A 21022-nucleotide genomic window follows, 5' to 3' on the forward strand; every position below is an offset into this window, starting at 1 on the left:
CTCCAGATACCCCCCAAATCTCCCCAGAACTAGATAATTTTATTACATTACAACAACAACCCTACCACCTTGACACCCCCACCATAAACCAAATGTCATCCACAATAGATTCATCCAACCCTCCTACCCCTACACCCTCTTCAATTTATACCGAATCATTAGCACCATCATCCACATCTACTGAATCTTCACTCAGCACTAATAGAGCTTACCGCACTTTTAAAAGAAAGTTCCCCAACCATCCTTTCCCAGCAAAACCAGGAACAGCCCGTGAATATATAAATCACCCAAATCACACTAATACAAAAGAATTTTTAGCTATCACCTTACCCTCATTTCCACAATACACCTTAAACACCCCTCACGACACTAACGAAACACGTAACTTTGTAGACGAACACGTTTTAATGCCTACCCTCCCTTGGACCTCATATTATCATTTTACTAATCCCCTTTGCTTACCTTTATCTAACACTCACATCGATATAGAACGAAATAAGGACATGCTATATCGACTCACTACACCACTAACACCTAGACAATTTACTTACATCGGATATAAAAAATCACTAAAAACATACACTGCACCCCGAGCTAACGAATATACGCTAGAATATTACGATCATAACATCATCAGAACTAACCAAGATCAATTCTTAGACGATGACCGCTTCGCTAACCCACAAATCACAGAAAATTTTTTCATTAAAACACCATATGTATTTACACTCAATATCTTTGACCGCAAATTTGACCACATCATCTCAGAAGCACTAATAGACACGCAAGCCTACGAAAGTTTTAAAGAACGTTTTCAAATATTTTCACTAACCTTTCATTTCCTTGCACCACATGAAAGAGATCTGCACTGCTCACACGATATTATGTTGCGCACTAAACAAACTCACACATATACATATTATCGTTTTATCCAAAATCACTTCGACCTACACACTCCCTCCAGACAACCACACCACCGTTTTCAATTCATCAATTCCAAATACACCTCACCATTTTTTCTTAACTTCACATATTGCATTAAAGATACTAACCTTCATGGTATTCTTCGAAATTATGATCCCATAACCCAAATGTATATTTTTTGTCCCATCACCAAGACCTTCAACGCAGAAGAATCCCGACCCTTCCTTCTCCCACACGAATTTGTTCAACCTATAGAAATCCCCATTTTAGAATTCATCCACAACACTAAATTCAATCACAAATTATATAATCTAATCCAAAACACACCTTATGAGTTTGCAGTTGGCACTGAAGAACTAACCACCATTAAAGCACTTCAATTGCTTTGGCCACTGCTTCAAACTAAAAATATCATCCGCATCTTAGCTAAATTACTAACAACTTCAGATCTCATCCACGACATCTTCCCCCACGGTTTCTTCCCCGACGACTAACAGGTAAATATGAATTATACATATTATCAACTAATTAAATTAAAATTAGAAACTAACCATTCTTTATTCATGTCTTCTTTAGAATTTTAGCCTTCATCCAACGATCATCTGAAAAATTCACAAAAGAAAATAAAAATTGAAAACTTCTTCATACTGTTAAAAACTCTATTAATTTTTTGCACCAAACAATTAAATAAAAATAATACCAATGCAGTAATTTAATTTATAAATTTTTTCCCAAATGCAATAAATCTAATAATGATGAAAATTTGTAACTTAATTTTCCCCAACAACTAGCAGTAAATTTGAATTTCTATGTAATAAATTGATAAAACGAAAATGCAGTACTAACCTTTTGATATTTCCATTCATTCGCACAAAAATTCTATCCACACTCGCACAGCTCGCCCACGAAGAATTGTTTAAAATAATGAATTTCAGTTTCAAGCTTTCACACACAACAGCTCTAACACAAGATAACACGTTTCAAACTTTCCCTTAACCCGGTTGGAAAGGAATTATATACTAAACAACACTAACCAACGTAGCTTACTAAACACCACAAATCATAGAATAACAGCATGACTAAGAAAAGGAAACCAACGGTACCCAAACCGGATTAACCCAGTTTAAAACTGGATAATTTATTCTTTTGAAGACTATTATAAAGTCTAAGAAAGAAATAATAAAACACAAAAAAGTCGAAAGACAAACCCATACCAAAAACAATTTGATTTTTGAAAAAAGGACACAACCAACAAAACATAAGAAAAACCACAACAAACCCAACATAAAACGTTGTCACATAACAGGACCCCTCACAAAAACCGCATGCAATCATACTCCCACTCCTGGCCTAACCCACCAGAAGAGGACGTCCTGAGCATGCTCTATAGCCGGCCTAACCCACCGCGCTACATCCACGCTTTGTGACACACACTCCTATTTTTAATAAGAGCTACTCAAGGGTGAGTAACTCTTCAAAATAACCGAACTAAAACAAAAAGCTTTTGTGAAAACAACTAACCGAAATCATAATTAAACACCAAACTAATAAAAATTTTATAAAATGTAAATTATACCTTGCAGTATATAGATCAGCATACAACACCAAAGACGAACATCCAAAGACAAAATGAACCCACTACACTCGAAAAAGAATGGCCAACCACAATCAATATGCCGCCCACAATCACAACTCAAAGGATTTAGAGTACGACTTGACTTCGCAGAAAAGGACTTCATTGAACTAGACCAATGACCACCTCGATGTTCAAGTATACGTACAGATCCGAATAACCAGGCATCCCCTCCACACACAATCTCCGCGCCATTCCCAGACAAGGTCAAACACAAAAGAAGTTCTCTACATGAAACGGAAAAACCTGTCATAGCCAACCATTCTGAAATCAGATTTGAGTTTGTTGCGAAAACCCAGTCGTTGTCTTGAGAAGACACAACGATTGAATCTGGGACTTCTCTAATAAGAAAACCCAGAAGAAATAAGATGTTCGCCAAATACCAACGTCCATCATCCATCCTTTGAATTGCAGAAAGACTATTCTTAAAAACTCTGTAAAACCCGGATGGGTGGAACCTGATCTAAACTACATTTTATGGTTGTATAAATTAGATATTTTACCACTGTAAAGTATTTAATATTAACCAATCATGATCCATCTAACTAACAACCCACTTATTTGTAAGTGCTGAAATTACTTGTAATTTCAGCACCAGAGAGATTTGAATTTAACTTAAAAATTAGTTGACTCTCCAAGAAGACTTCAGCAGCCGCAATAAACCAGTATACCCTAGATCTATTGAGCCTAGCAGAGACTAGTTAAACAACCTGAGACTAGATAGTATAAGAGTAAGATTAGGATTGGTATTAGACTAAGAAGTTGCACGAATCTATCCGGCCGAAAATAAGATAGCGTGACGAGCAGACGGTGTACCCTATCCGAAATTACTCTATGAGTTATACACTTCGGTCCTAACTCAAATCTCACCTTAGTATATCTTTTTATTTATGTCTCTTTGTATGGCTTCTACTGTCCACATGTTTCGGAATGTATGTCTTCTATGTTTCACTAATCTCTCTGTATGTGTGGCCATTAGGGTAGCGTGGATGTGGACATAGTGGTTGACAGTTGTCTCTACTTATGGAGCAAGTGCAGACCTCTCTTTGCCAAGATACAGACTGGATCGACCGATGTGTCCACTTACATCAAGGCACTGCACAAAACTGAACAACCTCAGAAGGTTCATTTGTCCAATTCTCGTTTTACTATTTACACAATGGCATTCAGAGGGTTTTGTCAAATTTTCAATTTGCAAACTTAGTTCTAAAGTTTGACTCGGAGTTGTGGCAGGGAAAGCAAATTATACCTATTTTTCAACCCTATTAACGCTATTGGTAACTCCATCGCAGTGATGTCCAATATGTTATCCTTGCAATAAGAGAGGTTATTGTAATCGAGTGCTACACTTTTTCTCTTTAAATAACTTTGTTCTCAAGATCTCCAAATATAGATGTTTTTTTCCAGTAACATTTCAAAAAATTTAACAAAAGTTTTTTTCTTATTCAATTTTGAAGAGCGTTTATGTTTTCTATTTGTGTTTATACAAATTTTAAAGTGATTTTGTAAATAAATTGCATTCATTTTTGATTTTTTTGGATGCATGGTTTTTTAATTTTTATGGTAATAAAAGAATGTGCACTTAATTTCAAGCTTTTTAGCGTCATAATTAGGTTTGAGCAATTTATTTTAAATTCATTCAAGGTGATAGAATAGCGTATTGTTTCATTATGTCTTTTTTTTTGTAATTTGGATTTGACTGTTTTGTCTATTAAGATATATGGCGTGCGATGCACAAGATTCAAGAGCGTTGTTTTCTCCTTGAAGTTTTTTGTAAAGTTATATATATATATTTTTTCGTTTTTCCATTCAGGCGTCTTTTTGTATCTGTTTTTGTTAGAATCTGCTCTCTTACCGTTGCGTATTATTTTCATATTTGATGAGATTGATGCAACTGGTTTAACTAAGTTCTATAGGTAATAAGCATAATTGTAGGGTTTTTGCAAAATCTTTAATTGGCAAAATTGTTTAAAAATTGTGTATTCAAGTTTTTTGAAATTTATTTTTTCAGTCTTATTTTGATCTTAGTTTAGAACAAACCTTTGATAGTGTCTTTTGATAACTCCATTTGTTCCTAATATTAATGCTATTTAATTGGTTTCAATTTTCAAGAAAATTTTCTTTGATAAATTTCGGAATTTTTGGATTGTAATTTTTGACCGAATTGTGATCTATTAGGAAAAGGTAATGAACGTAGTTTGCGGAGCATGAATTGGTCTTTTGTTTTAGCTTACTGATTTTTGTAAGATTTGCAAAAAATACTTTTCTGGGTTTTTTAGCCGACGATTTGTTCAGCAAAATTCATTTGATTATTTCACTTTTGTTTGAAACAGATTTTTTTTCGAACTTTGGCATTTAATTTTGTATTGCAAGTAGTGCAGAGCTCCACTTCTCCTCGGTGTTAAAATTGTGTATAAGACAAAAAAAACCACTACAGTTCAAAATTTTTGAAAATTTAAAAATCTAGCAAACTATCTAAATATTTCATTTTTTGTCCAAGTTATTTATCAAATTTTACTTCGAAATTGCGTTTTTCTTCAGCTTTTTTTCAAAAATCCGCATGAATATTAAAAAATCAAACACCGGCGCTTGCAAATGGGAAAATCGTCCAGACATTAATTCAAGTCCCATTGTCTCGTACAATGCAAATTGTTTTTCATTTAAATTGGTGATTTTAAAATGAAGTTTTTCTATTAAATTATGTATGACTTTTTGATTTATTAAATTGAAACTGCGGGAAGCTAAATGTCCCCCATTCGACCCTAAACAGGCACAGAAAAAGCAAAAAAGATGCCCGCGTGATACGCAAATAGCACCTAATGTTTTGACTTCACTTCTATCCATCTGAAAAACCCAAAATTCAAATCACGGTTGTTCCTCTTTTTTTTCGAATCCAAATCACAACTGAAAATTTTTATTTAGTATTATACCATTTTGGATATCATTCGAGATTTCATTGAGGTAACTAAAATCGGGTGGACAATCTTTCTTAAACCATGGATAAAACTTCGCTGAAATGTTACAAATGTTTATGTCTATAGATGCTGCAACTGTTGTGTGAAGTGCAGGCAGTGATGTGTTGGGTGGGTATGAGTCAGGTGGACCCCCTCACTATGGGCGACATCTCCCTCAGACTGGCCTACGCACTGGAACTGGCCGCCAGCAGATCGAACTGTGAGTAGAAAAGGGTCCTCTTCTTAAAAAGATAAAGGAGTTTGGAGGAGAGTAGAAGTGAGGATAGGAGGCAGTGGTACAAGTAAAGCAGATGCGATCATAAAATTATGTTTTTCTCATAAGTCAGACTCTGTAGTCGAACGATGTTATGGAATGTGCTTGAAACTTAACATTCAATGAATGTTGTCCTGGTTCAATTCAGTTTTGCAACTTGGCATAAATTAATGACTTGTGGTGACTAGGGTTTAATCTTGTTAAAATAAAGATGAAATGAACGTTTTTGAGATTATTTGCTGTTTCGCAATGTAGCTCTTCTGAAGCCGTGGCACATGCGTGGGTGGAACACAGTTTCTATCCTGGAGAGTGCAGTGGAAAGTGTGGGGAGGGGGTTGGGGGACATCTCCACTCACAAGGACGCCACCCTTTCCCCCACCCACTCCAGAGCACTGGCAGACACCACCTGGATGAAGATCAAAGCAGACAGTGGGGAAGATAGTGAAATAGAAAAAAGCGAAGAGAAGGTGAATTTTGTACAGTCTCATTAAGTCTAGAATTGTAACCCGCTTCAAAGAAAATTTAAGTTTGTGAAGTTTCCGATCTAAAATCTGATTTCTGTAAATTCTGTTTTATATGATAGTCAGTAGCAACCAATGCAAGCTCCAGTTATTACACCGAAGACTTTAGTCAAGGTGTTATGGTATCGTGTAACGGGTTTTTTTTTTATGTTGTCTGTTGTCAAGTGTCGACAAATAACGTCCACAGTTATCAATTATCATGTGGGCTGGACTATATCGCGCTATGTCACGTGATTGCGTATGTTTGTTTCTTTATTTGTTCATCTTTATTTATTTAATTATCTGTTCTTCTATTTATTTAATTATGTTTAGTTTGCTTATATTTATTTATAATTTATGTATGTACATATAGCAAAATTTTGGTGTATATATGTGTTAGTAAGATTTTTAGTTCTACAACGTTTATTCAGGCTCTTTGTCGATATAGCAAAATATTGGTGTATACATGTGTTAGTACGATTTTAGCTCTAGAATTGTTATTTCAGGCTCTTCGTCAATATAGCAATATTTTAGCGTATACATGTGTTAGTACCATTTTTAGTTCTCGAACTGTTATTTTATGATCTATGTCAATATATCAAAATTTTAGTGTATACATGTGTTATTACGATTTTTAGTTCTCGAACTGTTATTTCATGATCTTTGTCAATATATCAAAATTTTATTGTATACATGTGTTAGTACCATTTTTAGTTCTCGAACTGTTATTCCATGATCTTTGTCAATATAGCAAAATTTTGGTGTATACATGTGTTAGTACGATTTTTAGCTCTAGAACTGTTATTCCACGATCTTTGTCAATATAGCAAAAATTTGACGTATACATGTGTTAGTACGATTTTTAGCTCTCGAACTGTTATTTCATGATCTTTGCCAATATAGTAAAATTTTGGTGTATACATGTGTTAGTACGATTTTTAGTTCTAGAAGTGTTATTTTATGATCTTCGTTGATATATCAAAAATTTAACCTATACATGTGTTAGTACGATTTTTAGTTCTAGAACTGTTATTTCAGGCTCTTTCTCGATATAGCAAAATTTTGGTGTATACATGTATTAGTACGATTTTTTGTTCTAGAACTGTTATTCTTCATTTATTAGTTGTTCAAGTTGTTTGGTTTTTGCTTCAGTTTCTATGCCTTCGGTGTATTGCGCGTAGCGCCTATGTTTAGAATATGTACCCCAAATTAACAGCCAATAGTAATGGAATGATATCTTATAAATTACTGTAGGTAATTATTGATTCATCATCTTTCAAGTTTTCTCGTTCTGCCAGGCTCCTTTTTTCAATCGACTGATTTGACTTGGATGCTCTAGCATTTAAAAGACGCTATTTGAGAAAAAAATAGATTCAAACATGTTTTTTGTTAGGAACCGAAAGCTGAAAATGAAGTGTCTTCCGGTGGTGTTCCGGAGGAGCATCGGAGTCTGGACATCCGGATCAACACCATCAATGACGTGCACTGCGAACTGTTGTTCCTCTACCACCGACTGTGCATCAGATTGGCCCATCACCAGAAACTACAGCAGGAGAGGATGATGAGGAACGCACTCTACAAGACCAAGTCCATCGAGGTACCGTCAGAGATGCAGTTTCACTATACTAATATTTTTTTATTATTTTTTTTATTAAGTTTGAAAATCTTTGAACTATTTAGACCATTGAACTTTGGAAAACGTTTAATATTTTTTAATATACCTTTAAATACACAAGGTGTGAAAATAACTCCATTGATGATGATCAAGATTTGGGAAAAGATTTTTGAAACTTTGGCTTCTCATTCCGATCACCGTAGCAAAGGAGGAGGAAATTTGGTTTCGGACGAGCTTTTCCACGGAACACCTGGTACCCACAAATAAACGACAAATTGTTCTGAATTGCCTATCATATTAAAGCCCGATCAATCAATTATGATTGGAGTTGCGTTGAAAATTTCCGGATAAGTGTTCTCAGTGTCGAGAAAAAATAGCAATAAAGAAACTTATCTATATTATCACTATCACAGTTAAATTTAGCCTTTAGAAACTGGTTTTTGAAGCTTATTTTCAGCCCCTCTCCCCTGACCGAAAAAAAATGATCAAACTCGAAGTTTATATTCTTATTTTAAAAAAGTTTTCGGTTTTACTTATTTTGTTTTGCAAATACTGGAGGTCTAACATTCTGTGCTACTTACACAACGACCTCTCACTTTTTTGGATTCAGTTTCTCCCAAATTGGACGTTGTTTCAGGTGCATTCGGAGAAGGACTTCATCTCTGAGTTTGAGCAGAGAGTGAGGCCGAACCCCTTCTCAACTGTCATGTTCCTCCTCGCCAGAGGGTACATGTTACACATTGGAAACCTCAACCCAACCAAGATCGCTTCTGTTCTGGAGGTAACTTACTAGTTAACAATAATTTTATTATTATTTTTTTATTTTTCAATCAATTTTTAGAAAACAAACGACTCCATAGACGTTAAAAGCAATCGGAACATTCGCCTTGATACGAACAGTCTTCTTCATTTCTAGTACTATTTTAAATTATTTGGAAAAATTGATCGAAAAAATTAATTCTTTCACTCCTACCAGTTGTTTATTTGTTTGAGTGAACATTGAACTGAGGGAAAAATGGCATTGCTTGTGCAAAATCCGTTAAAATTTTCCGTCCTATTTAAAGCTGCTTGTAATTCCAAGCTAAAAAGTTAAATGCTGTGCTATTATGTGAACAAGCTATTAGAGAAGATTTTCTTGACATTTTTTGGTCTTTAAATCGAAAAATAGCTCTTTTGCTAAATCTTAACAGGTTTTTAAAATAGGTGTTGCAGAATAATAGTTGTGTTTACTTTATAATAAATCGCAATGGTGTTGCAGAATAATATTTGTGTTTAGTAGTATCGCAAGGGTGTTGCAATCGGGTACTAGACGTTTTTTTTTTTTTTTTTCAGTAAAAAACTTTCTTCACAGAATATTCGAATGGTATCAAAATGTTTTTTACACGCTGCATGGTTAATTTTTAGCATGGTTACTGTTTTGACTGCATTTGTGCCTAGTTTTTCCACAAAGAGTTGCAACTGAATTTTAACCGGATTTGAAAGTTTTGGTAGATTTTTGGTACTGAGGTCGGTCGGCTTATTTTCATTACGTTTTCAAATTTGTTTGTTTTTTATTAAACTAATGAGTAGCGTAGTGTATTAGTAAGAACATTTTTTTTCTAACCTAACTCGCAAATGAAGGTGTTCATTAAGGTTTTCACTTATTTGGTGGCACTTTTGCGGTAATCACGATCTAATCTGTAGCATTGGAAATTCCATAGCATCTGTTTTCTGCTTTACTTTTGGCTAGTGTTTGTTATTCATTTAGCGTGAGTGACTGAGTGGTTAGTTTCTGAGACTCCTAATATGTAGTTTGCAGATCTGATCCGAGAAGAGATGTAGCCGAAATTTTATTTTTTCGAGGCTTATTTCTACTTCCTTATTGCACTTGTTAGAGCTGCCTTTTGTCATGTTCTTGCTAGTGTTCTTGAAGTTAAGCTTCGCCTCTGTGTGATGTTTGTACTTTAACGAAACAATGTTGAGAAATCTAAATCACTTTTTAAGCCGTCAGTAGCAAAACTAGAAAAAAATAAACATGAATTGGCTAATTTTAAAAAAAGGAAAATATATTTTTTTTAAATCTTTTTTCGAACTTTTACTTCGTTTATTAAAATTTATTCAATATCCATCAACTATCGAGCGCATTTGGTGTAGATATAACACATATGCTCGAAATAATGAAAGCTTGTGGTTCGAATCCGGCTGGGGCTTGCTTTCAAACAAGATATTTTCTGTTTTTTCATGCTATCAACTGTCTCTTTTTTACAGCTTAGTTCCCGTTGCACGGACTCGTTTTGAAGATTGAGCTTTCTTCTAAATTTCTGAGTGCCATTAGTGGAAATTATTGAATTACTGTTTTTCGCAGAAGTTTTATTGCGTTTTTTTTTGGGAAAAGTATTTAAAATATATATATTTTTTGTTTTTTCGAAAACTTTTGCTTGTGTCGATTAATGCGCACGGAGTTATTACGCATCGATTATTGTTCTCGCAATCAGCCTTCCAGCTTGAGACTGCTACGTATGGTTTCTTTCGATCCAAATTTAACTTTTAGTTGTCAGATTTTTGAAATTGTTTGTAAATTTAGCTTTTCTCGACGCTATCACCTTGTTTCGAACTTTTTTTGACTTTGCGGCTTTTGTCTCAGTTTCTGTCTGCTAGTTTGTTTTGCCACGTTTTTGTTGTATTGCAAGTTTTCAATTTATGCTTTTCGACTTAAATTCGGTCGGATTCTTTTCCGAATTAGGTATATCATCTAGCATTCACTACATATAAAAATTTCGTGGACACTGGGAAGTACTTGTCGGTTGATTTTCAGCTTGTTGGCTATCGGCTTTAGTTTGGTCGGTTTTTACCTTATATTTTGTTTTCTAAAATTTTTGGTTTAATTTTTAAGACCGATAAGACTGGCTTGATTTTTCCGAATGCTCAAAAACAAACCCACAGGGACCTCTTAAAAAACCTCCTATTTTTTTCATTTTAAAATATTTCGATTTTTCTCTTTAAAAAATTTTTTTTTCTTCGCTCGAAATTGTCGTTGCTACTTCTTCAGCATGATGCCGGTTTAATACTATACTTGTTGTATCGCAAGTTGTGCGAAGCTCAGCTTAGCCTCGGTGTGTAATTTTGTATCAATGTATTTTGATGAAAACATCAATCAAAAAGTTTGAACCACACCCACCTAGTCAACATAATAGTCAAAACTTTTCATCAAGTTTGCCTTGATTTTTTAGGAGGCTCTGTTTCTGTTGGACAAAATCAAAGAAGACGAGGAAGACATCTTCAACAAGAACCTAGCCCAACTAGCCAATCAGAAGCCAGCAAAGACAATTCCTCCTCCTCCTATTCTCTTGAAGAGGTCTGCCACTTACATGATGCTCAAGCCAGGTCCCTTTGAGCCCTCTAGCGGCCAAACTGTGGCTTGGTACCGGATCTTTGCCAAGCAAATCACAGGTCCAGATGCTAAAGTCAGACTGAACGACAATTTACTGAACGGCACAGGAATCGAGGTATGGCATTATCTACAATTGCTTAGAATTTCCGAAGCGGAGATTGTGGAGCTTGTGTCCAGTCTATTTTGTTCACAATTGATTAAGTCACTTTGAAACCTTGTCATTCATGCTTCGAGCTGCAAAAATTTTTTTCTCGAAAATCATGTGTCGAGAAAATCATGTGTGAATCTTTCAGTTTGTAGACAAATCAGAGCAAAGAGTAAGAGTAGATGAATGGTTTAAGAATACGATTGTCGGTGGACTAAAATATAATCTTCCGAATAGTTTTTTTCCTTCAATAACTCACAGAAGCTAATTTTACTACCAACTCTTAAATGTCAAAAATTAGCAAAATAATTAAAATAAAAGTAACAGAGATGCAAAAATTTATCTCACTTTCGAGAAAAACTGACTTACATTTTCGAAATTTGCAAAAGACACGATGTCCCAATTGACATGAAATCCCAATGTGACTCTAGAATGATAATGTTGTTTTAAGTATTATATCTTTTACGTTTTGCAGCTGTTCACCTAATTTAGTTCCCGTGATTAAGTAAAAATAACAAAAAACTTTAAAAAATAGTTATTTTTTGAGAGATTATTTTTTTTCGAGTTTTAGAAATCTGTTTTTTATTTTTGATATTTTTTAATCACTGTGGTTGGAAAACTCTGAGCTACATGCAGAGCAACCGGCGATCCTTGTTAATAATTGAAACAAGACAGAAAAATTGTTTTTTGAAGGATATGAAATTTACTTGCAGGTACCGACCCAGACAGCCGATGAGTTCACCGTGCGTAACCTGATGCCTGGGGAGAAGTACGTGTTCGCCTTCGCCGCCTATTCGGCCGAGGGAACGTTGATCGGAAACCACATCGGGGAGTCCTCCAAGCCCATAGTCGCATACCAACCCTTGCCTGTTCTAACTGCTTACGGGTTCCTCGCTCAGGTAAAGATGGTTTTCTATCTATTGAAAATAGCATCTCAATTGAATAAAACTATATGTGAGCAGAATGATGCAAAAGTAGAAGCGTCATATAGTTCAGTGTTGATTTAAATTATCCGGACAAAACGAATGAAAGTTGAAATTTAAAACGCGTTTTTCTCAAATTGGGTTAATTTCGGGACAACAAAAAAAGATGAAGACCCATCTTGCTTAACACTTTGACAGAAATAATATGGTGCAAGTTGTTTTGTGAAGTTCGGGCCCAAAATTTTACCCCAAAAACGATGTTTTATAAAGTTAAAGTGACATTTTTAGGATATCAAGCGAAACTAAATTATTTTATACAAAGCTGAAAAAAATATACCCTTTTTAATTTTTGGGCTACATAAGAGGCTTCCAGTGATATAGTTTTGTCAGTAATTCAACAAATAAGTTTGGGGTAATTTTTGATTGACTAAAAAGCCACAAATTATCATTTTTGGGGTAAAAATTTGGGCCCGAACTTCGCAAAACAAATAGCACCATATTATTTCTGTTAAAGTTTTAAGCAAGATTGGTCTTCATCATTTTTTTTTGTTTAAAATAAACCCAATTTGAGAAAAACGCGGTTTAGTTTTCAAATTTTATTTGTTTTGTCGGATAATTTAAATCTGAGAGTTACTTTTTGAGCTCCTTTTTTATGAATTTTTGATTCAATGAACTCTCATGAAATCATTGAGTTCCACTTTTCAATACTCGTTAATTTTATAACAAAATTTAAAATTTTGAACTGAAGCCAGCACTCAGGGTTCCGATTGATTTTTTACTTCGTGTTCTGTGAAACATATTTTCATTTTCGCCTTCCATTCCCAACAAAATTATCATTTTTTAAAAATCACTCGGTGTTTTATACTTGTTTTGGGCGTCGACGGTTGAAAATGTGCTCCAATGGGGTTCGATCTCATTACCACATGATTTTTAGTCTCAAACGCTACCCATTCGCCCGTATAAGATCTCCTGGTTTTAGGTGGCCTGTATCACGTCCCAGTACAGAGTTGCACAGCAGGCCTTCAAGCACTTGTGGAACCATCTGGTGCTGCCTCTGGACACCTCTTCTCACCTGGAGACATACACTGTGTCCTGTCAGGACAAGGACCTCAAGATCAACGTCTACAAGTGGGTGAAACTCTTTCGAGTCTTTTCTAGGTTCTTATAAGTGTCAATCAACAAAGTAAAAATTTAGGTCGGGTGCTTTTTTGTTTTTTTTTCAGGAAAATTCTACGAAATAGTTTACGCTGAAGTTCGATTATTCGTGGTTTAACTTTTGCTTCATTTCAAAATTCAATTCAGATTTATTTGCTAAAATTAAGGCAAAAAAATTGCTCCTAATAAGTAAAATAAGTAAAGTGCGAATGGCGCGAAAACAAACATGATTGATTTTAGTTACAAAAATGGATTTTACTTCTTGGTTTCTCAGCGGGATGAGTAACTTCTGTTTACCCAGTTTTCTCAAACTGGGTTTATTTCATCAACAAAAAACAATAAAAGATTCGTGAAGTTCCACGAGCTGTAAAGTGATCTACTTTTGTCGCGACTTTTGGAAGAAAGTTCTGGAATATTTATGCTGTTTTTCATCTTCAGACAATTTTCGACTTTATATCCAGCCTTTTTTGTCGGAAAGTGTTATACATTCTGAAATGTACCGATGTCCTGAGCTCTTTGATTTTTTTTGCAAACCTATGAGTGTTTTTTAGAGTTATAGGTGTTTCAAAATGGCGAACTTGGGATAATTAACGCGCTGTTTAATTCGTGCTATCGCGCGCGCTTTTTTTTTTTACTTTACATAGCGGGTGGGGAAAACTGCCCGAAAAAATCTGAAAATAATGATTAAAAAGTATTCTTTTCTTAGAAAGTTCAGAACTATTTTAAATCATAAACTATTTGATAGACATTTAGTTCATTCGAAATTTTCAGATTTTTGCTTTGATACGAGCCGTTTTGTTGTTACGTTTTCGAAGAAAGTAACGACGGACTATTTGTGATCGGTGTTTTTTTTTCTTCGAACACATTTCAACTTTTTATCAGATTTTTTCAAATATATGAGAGTTATTGACGTCTTTAAGCTCAATTTCAAAAAAATCGTGAAAATATTCAAAAGGTTTTCAAAATTTTCAAAAGTATAAGGACAATAAACGCGCGATATATTTCGTGTTATTAACGCGTAAGCGGCGACTTATGCCCGCTCAGAAAACATTTCAGTTTTTTTTTCGAATATATTGAATTTATGTTATCAAACACTATTTACTAGACAGCTTTGCCCCGATATGAGGAGTCAGAGATTGGATTTTATTGTTTGAATTTATTTGGAGAATTATATCATCTCCAAAATAATCTGACACTGTTTTTAACAGAAGCCAATTCATTGTTGATCCCACTTTCGTAGAAATTTATTATTGTATGTTTGGGCCGTGTAATAGAAAAGACAAATAAATTGGACCATATTCGTTCTCCGTGTCTTGCATCGTAATTTACAAATTTACATCCCTAAAAAATACATCTGTTGAACCATGATATCGTTTCAGGAAAATTTTTGAAATTGAGAACTCCAAAAAATCGTAATTTTGGGACCGGAAAAAGATGGAACCTGATCTAAACTACATTTTATGATTGGATAAATTAGATATTTTACCAATGTAAAGTATTTAATATTAACCAATCATGATCCATCTAACTAACAATCCACTTATTTGTAAGTGCTGAAATTACTTGTAATTTCAGCACCAGAGAGATTTGAATTTAACTTAGAAATTAGTTGAACTCTCCCGAGTACTTCAGCAGCCGCAATAAACCAGTATACCCTAGATCTATTGAGCCTAGCAGAGACTAGTTAAACAACCTGAGACTAGATAGTATAAGAGTAAGATTAGGATCGGTATTAGACTAAGAAGTTGCACGAATCTATCCGGCCGAAAATAAGATAGCGTGACGAGCAGACGGTGTACCCTATCCGAAATTACTCTATGAGTTATACCCATCGGTCCTAACTCATCTGGTGCGACAATATCATAACTCATCTGGTGCGACCATAAGTCTCGAACAAGACCTTAATAGCTTAGAATTAACCAATAATAGATTAGAATTTAGACAAAACATTTACAAAATGTTATACGACAATAATTTAATCGAAATGTCTCTACGACTCAATAGATCAGAGCCAATATTCCGAACGATAACAGAACTACCCGGAATTGGAAGAAGACCTCGAACCAGAGACGACATACGACAAAGCAGAAACTTACCATATAGTTATATGATAGTTCGGCAAAAGCCAGAACAAACTTTTGTATTTAGAATACTACTAGCAATGAATTTAGATTTTCATTTGCAAACATAAAATTTTGAATTCAATCTTCAAAATCATTTCAGGCGCTAAACAAAATTATTAATATACAATAACGATTGATAAAAAGATCTCAGATCGTTTTCCTAAATTCTGCAGTAATATAAAAAACATGTTTGAAAAATATTTATTGAAAAATCAAAATAAAAATTAGTAGCATGACAATAAACGGTTAGTAATTATAAATCATCCTGTTGTTCCAGCTTCATCACCTAAACATAACAGCATTCATAAGCTCACTAATATCATAAAAATACTAAATCTATTCTTTACACAAATTTAAATCATTTTAAACTTAAATTCACTTAATTTTAAAATCAGATCATCAAGGCTTATCCTTGGATCTTAAATCATTTTCTATTTAATTAAATTTAAAACTTGATCATCAAGGCCTATCCTTGGATCAAAAAGAACAACTTTGTTCTCCCCCACCCACTTAACTAGTGTCTAACGACCTCAAACGTCGATTCACTATCCAACCCTTTCTAAAAACCCAGGACTAATAGAAATTTTTGAACAAAACTAATCATTCAAATTAGGATAAACAGTGAAGAACTTCGGTTATTCATCCTTCACTTGATCCCCCCTCTTACCAGACCCAGGATAAATCTTAAACTTAGTAAGTTTAAAATAGTATCTAACGAACTACTCGCGTTCTAATTATACCTGAACCTTGTGGATCGATTTACTATTCTCCAACCCTGAACACAATCACTACCCTTAAGTAAGATTAAGTAAGTTAACACCTTAGCTTATACTATCCACGAGAAAGTATAAAATCATTCTTCGGAATCGATATACTTTTCTCCCCAACCCGAACAAATAGACCCAGGTTAGGCTAACAAAAAAATCGTAAGGACTAACTGTTTAAGCAAATAGAAATCATTTAACAATCTTTTGCATCCGTCATCCTAAACCTTATGTCATTTAAAAACCTAGGAAATAAACAAACAATCGTTTTACACAATTGTGAAATAGATAACAAAAAATACAACCTTGTAATCACACCTCATACACAAACAGTTGGATACATTAGAACAAAACGACAAACATTAAAGAGAAAAATAATAACTAAACAAAGACAAATAACACGAAAAAGATTTTCAAAAAATCGAAACGCATTTTCAGAATCAGAAACCAACAGTTTAGACGAACTTTATAAACTAAAAGAATCAATAGATAAAAATTGCCCAATTCACGATCAATTATATTTCTCTGACTCAGAAACAACTTCAAATTCATCAAAAAGAGGAAAAAGAAGAATAAAAAAGCAGTATAAACACAAACCAGTACATTTGTACAATTGGAATCAACCAATTAGACACATTGATAATTACATATTAACAGTCATCGAACGAAAAAATGAGCTCAACGCACACCCCAGGTGAAGAAAGTCCAGATGATGATGATATCTTCCCCTTTATCGTAGATGCAACCACTGATAGAGGACAGCATATATTTTGCAAAAATTTACTCTTAAATTTGTTTGAACCCGGAATCAGTCCATGTAAAACAGAGTTCCCAGATGTAAAAATCAAAAGACAAATTATCGATCACTATCTAAAAGATATATGTAACCTAACACAACAATACGGAATCTACTCCATAGAATTCAGCTCACCAAACCAGAATCACAGTAAATATATAATTCAAACAGACGACCTTGATTTAGAATTCTCAAAAGTATTCTCAGAATATATAAAAAGCATCCAATATCATAACTCACAAAGAGCAAACTCCATATTCACCAATGAAGTTTTTGCGATAATATAAAGTTATATCTCGATATTAGAAAACGAAATCCAGATACCAAATGTCTCACCGACAGAAACATCTAAACATATAAGAGTACGACATGAAATCACACTACTCTCTAGTTTTCTAAATATAATTAAAGAAAATTTCACGAAAGATGAAGTTTCACAACATACAAAACACGACTTACAAAAAATCTTGGCATGGTTCATAATAGATTATTTCACACATAATATTGATTTAATTTCACAAGCAAGAAACAATTTTAGACCCCAAAACTCAAACGATGATACTGCCATCACAGAACAATCAGACTATGTTTGGGACCCCGAATGGTCTCATCCCGCATCCATAAACTTCCCACAATCAATCTCAAGTCAAGCAATAAGTACGATATCTTATGTAAGAGATTATGTACGAGTAATACCATTAACCATTGATGCAACACCATTAAACTATAATACATTTTTACCCGATATGCAAAATAATAGTTTAAACTCTACAGTCATACACAATGAAAACCTCAATGGAACTAGGAATCTTACTCAACAAGATATCCAGACACCATCACACTTCATAAATGAAGAAATCGTACACACAACAACTACACAACAAAGTATTTCACCAATACGTCCAAACTTAACAACACCAAGAAATACAAATCCTTCACAAACACAGGTAACATTACAATCAACCGTTAAACCTTCGGTTGCCCCAAAATATTCACACATGGATTACCAAACATACAGACCCATGACAATACCGCCAAAAACACGCAAAACGTTCACTAGAAACAACTTTGCAGACCATAATTATAATTACACACATCCATCAAAAACAAATTATCAACCACGAAAAAATTTTAGTAATTATACAAGATCTCGAAACTGGGATAACCCAATGGCACCACCTAATTCAGTAAATTTCCAAACAAATTTACATCCTCCACAGGATCGTAGTGAAAACTATCCATTTTTTCAACAAAATAAAAATAAAAAACAAACATCTTATCAAATGGATTACTTATCCTCAGATGATGATTTCTTACAACCAGATATATTTACACCCTATAATCAAGAATATCGTGGACAAGGAATACAGAAACCACATACATATCATAGAATTTTTTCTCCACAACCAATAGAATTACAAAATCAACAACCAATTCAGCAACAAAACCCAATTAATACACAATCTTTTCAACCAATTCAGCAACAAAACCCAATGATCACACACTCATATCAACCAACACAAATGCAAAATGAAATACCACTCCCATATTATCTTCAACAACACGAAATAACAAGAAATCAACTTTCAAATTTTTCTCAAATACCAAATGCAGCAGAATCATTACAAATGACGATGAATCCATACCTTATGGGTGGATCATCAATAACATCAAATAAACCTTTAATGGTATTCACAGGAACAGACCCTGAATATTCTGTAGAAGACTATTTAAATGCAGTCACAGCAAATTTGATTTTAAATATAGGACCTGAACCAATTAATACGCCACTACATCAAAACTGGATACATCGACGCACAGCGTTAATACAAACAACTTTAGACGGCGCAGCCTAAAAATGGTTTTCAGTATTGCCTATAGAAATAAAATCAAATTGGAAAAGGTTTACACAAGAATTTTCAAAAATGTTTGACTCCGAAAGAAACAAACAACAACAAAGAGTTTTATGTAATGAAATTCGCAGATTACCAAACGAAACCATCAAGCAATTAGCAGTACGAATCGAAACACTAGTTCGAAAAGCATATTCATTAAATACACATGACTATAAAAACACAAAGATGACAGAAATCTTAATGATGACCTTAACACCACAATTAAGGAAAATAGCAATAAAAAAGAGAGCATCCCATCCTTCGTCAATCCGAGAACCCGATTTAGATTTTCGAAAACTAGTAGACAAACTAGAACAAGTAGAAATCACAATGAAACTCGAAGAAACGGAAAATCTGAAATTACAATATGTTAACCGAATCGAAACAAATACCACAAGTATCAACAATATACAGGAATCAGATACAGACCTCGTTGAAAAAATCACTGAAATACTCAATATTTACGAAAAACACCCAAACTTTAAAGGCAAACCATCTTTCAAAAAATGGTGTAATTATTGCCGACGATACGGACATAGTATTTCTGAATGTAGACAAAAATAGCAAGACAATCAAAAAAAACCTCAAAAATATAAAGAACCAAATAAATCATTCTATCAATACATGAAAAAAGATCAAAATCTACCCAACAAAACTGTGTACAGCAACAACAGTTCAGGAAAACCACTCCCGAACAATACAAATTATACAAGAAATCAATCACCATATAACTCAAGTTATAGAGGAAGATCACCAGAACGAAGAAACACGCAAAATTCATCACAAAATCACTACAATAGACCAAATAGTCGAAATAACTACTCCAGATCACATTCAAATACACAACGATTTGTTTCTAGATCTAATTCCCAATCAAGAAATAATTATTATCCAAACAATCAATCACGAAATTCATCATACAATAGGAATAGAAACTACTCCAATAATCGGAATAGAAGTTATTCAAACAACCGAAACCAGAATTACCCGAACAATCAATCAAGGAATAACTCATATAATAGATCGAACTATAACAGACCAAACAATAATTACCAAAACAGATCGCGAAATAATTCACAAAATCGACATTCAAGTTATAATAATCGTTATAGAAATTATTCCCAATCACCACACCGGAATAATAATAACTATAATAATTCTAATAATCGCCACAGAAGTAGTACACCTAAACATCAAAGACATATTAATCAAGTACAATCTAATCCAGAAACAACATCAGACCCTCCAGGTATTGATGACACAGTAACTGATACGTTACAACTCAATCAAATAAACTGTGGATCATCAGATTCAGAAAGCGATGCAGAAAACACTCTCTCCATCAACATGATAAAAGTCGAAAATGACTATGAACCTGTTATATATGAAAAACCTTTTTCATCACACATATATGAGAATCAATCAGAACTCCTTCACAATTATTATATTGAACCCGTCCATTCCACACCGACGACACAAAAAACTAATGAAATTAACACTACAAATCAACCCAATGAGAACGAAAAAACAAAATGCTTGAATACAAATCACATCTATCAAAACATACAAAAAGAACAACCCAAAGAAAAAACTTGGACAATACCATTTCTTTTAGAAAGTCCAAGAAGCAAAGAATTTCAACCACCAGATCTTGAAATTGATTTTTTAATTGATTCAGGAGCAGAATCAAATATAATAAACATTCCCACATGGAATGAAATAAAAACCTTACACCCAAAGCTAACACCTCTTGAAACCTCCAGCAAACTAGCAACAGCACAAGGATCAACATTAATAAACTACGGAAAAATTCAATTATTTCTTCTCCCCACAAGAACAATGGAGCAAAACAAAATTTTAACCAAACCATTTAAACAAATATTCCATATCACTGATATTAAACACAATATCATTGGAATACCATTTATCTCTAAATATATACCAACAATCA

The 21022-nt window shown here is 33.9% G+C and overlaps 1 protein-coding gene across 1 annotated transcript in view; it reads left to right on the forward strand.

Moving 5' to 3' along the window:
• Positions 1-21022, forward strand: part of LOC134839966 (cilia- and flagella-associated protein 54-like) — a 251236-nt gene that overhangs the window by 175168 nt on the left and 55046 nt on the right. Inside the window, exons 16-23 of the mRNA XM_063855594.1 lie at positions 3537-3680; positions 5599-5731; positions 6041-6252; positions 7679-7882; positions 8538-8681; positions 11110-11385; positions 12129-12314; positions 13318-13466. Coding sequence (XP_063711664.1) covers positions 3537-3680; positions 5599-5731; positions 6041-6252; positions 7679-7882; positions 8538-8681; positions 11110-11385; positions 12129-12314; positions 13318-13466 — 1448 coding nt within the window. The remainder of the gene's footprint in view (positions 1-3536; positions 3681-5598; positions 5732-6040; positions 6253-7678; positions 7883-8537; positions 8682-11109; positions 11386-12128; positions 12315-13317; positions 13467-21022) is intronic.

The sequence above is a fragment of the Symsagittifera roscoffensis genome, chromosome 2 (genome assembly GCF_963678635.1).
Source record: "Symsagittifera roscoffensis chromosome 2, txSymRosc1.1, whole genome shotgun sequence".
NCBI classification, from domain to species: Eukaryota; Metazoa; Xenacoelomorpha; order Acoela; family Convolutidae; genus Symsagittifera; species Symsagittifera roscoffensis.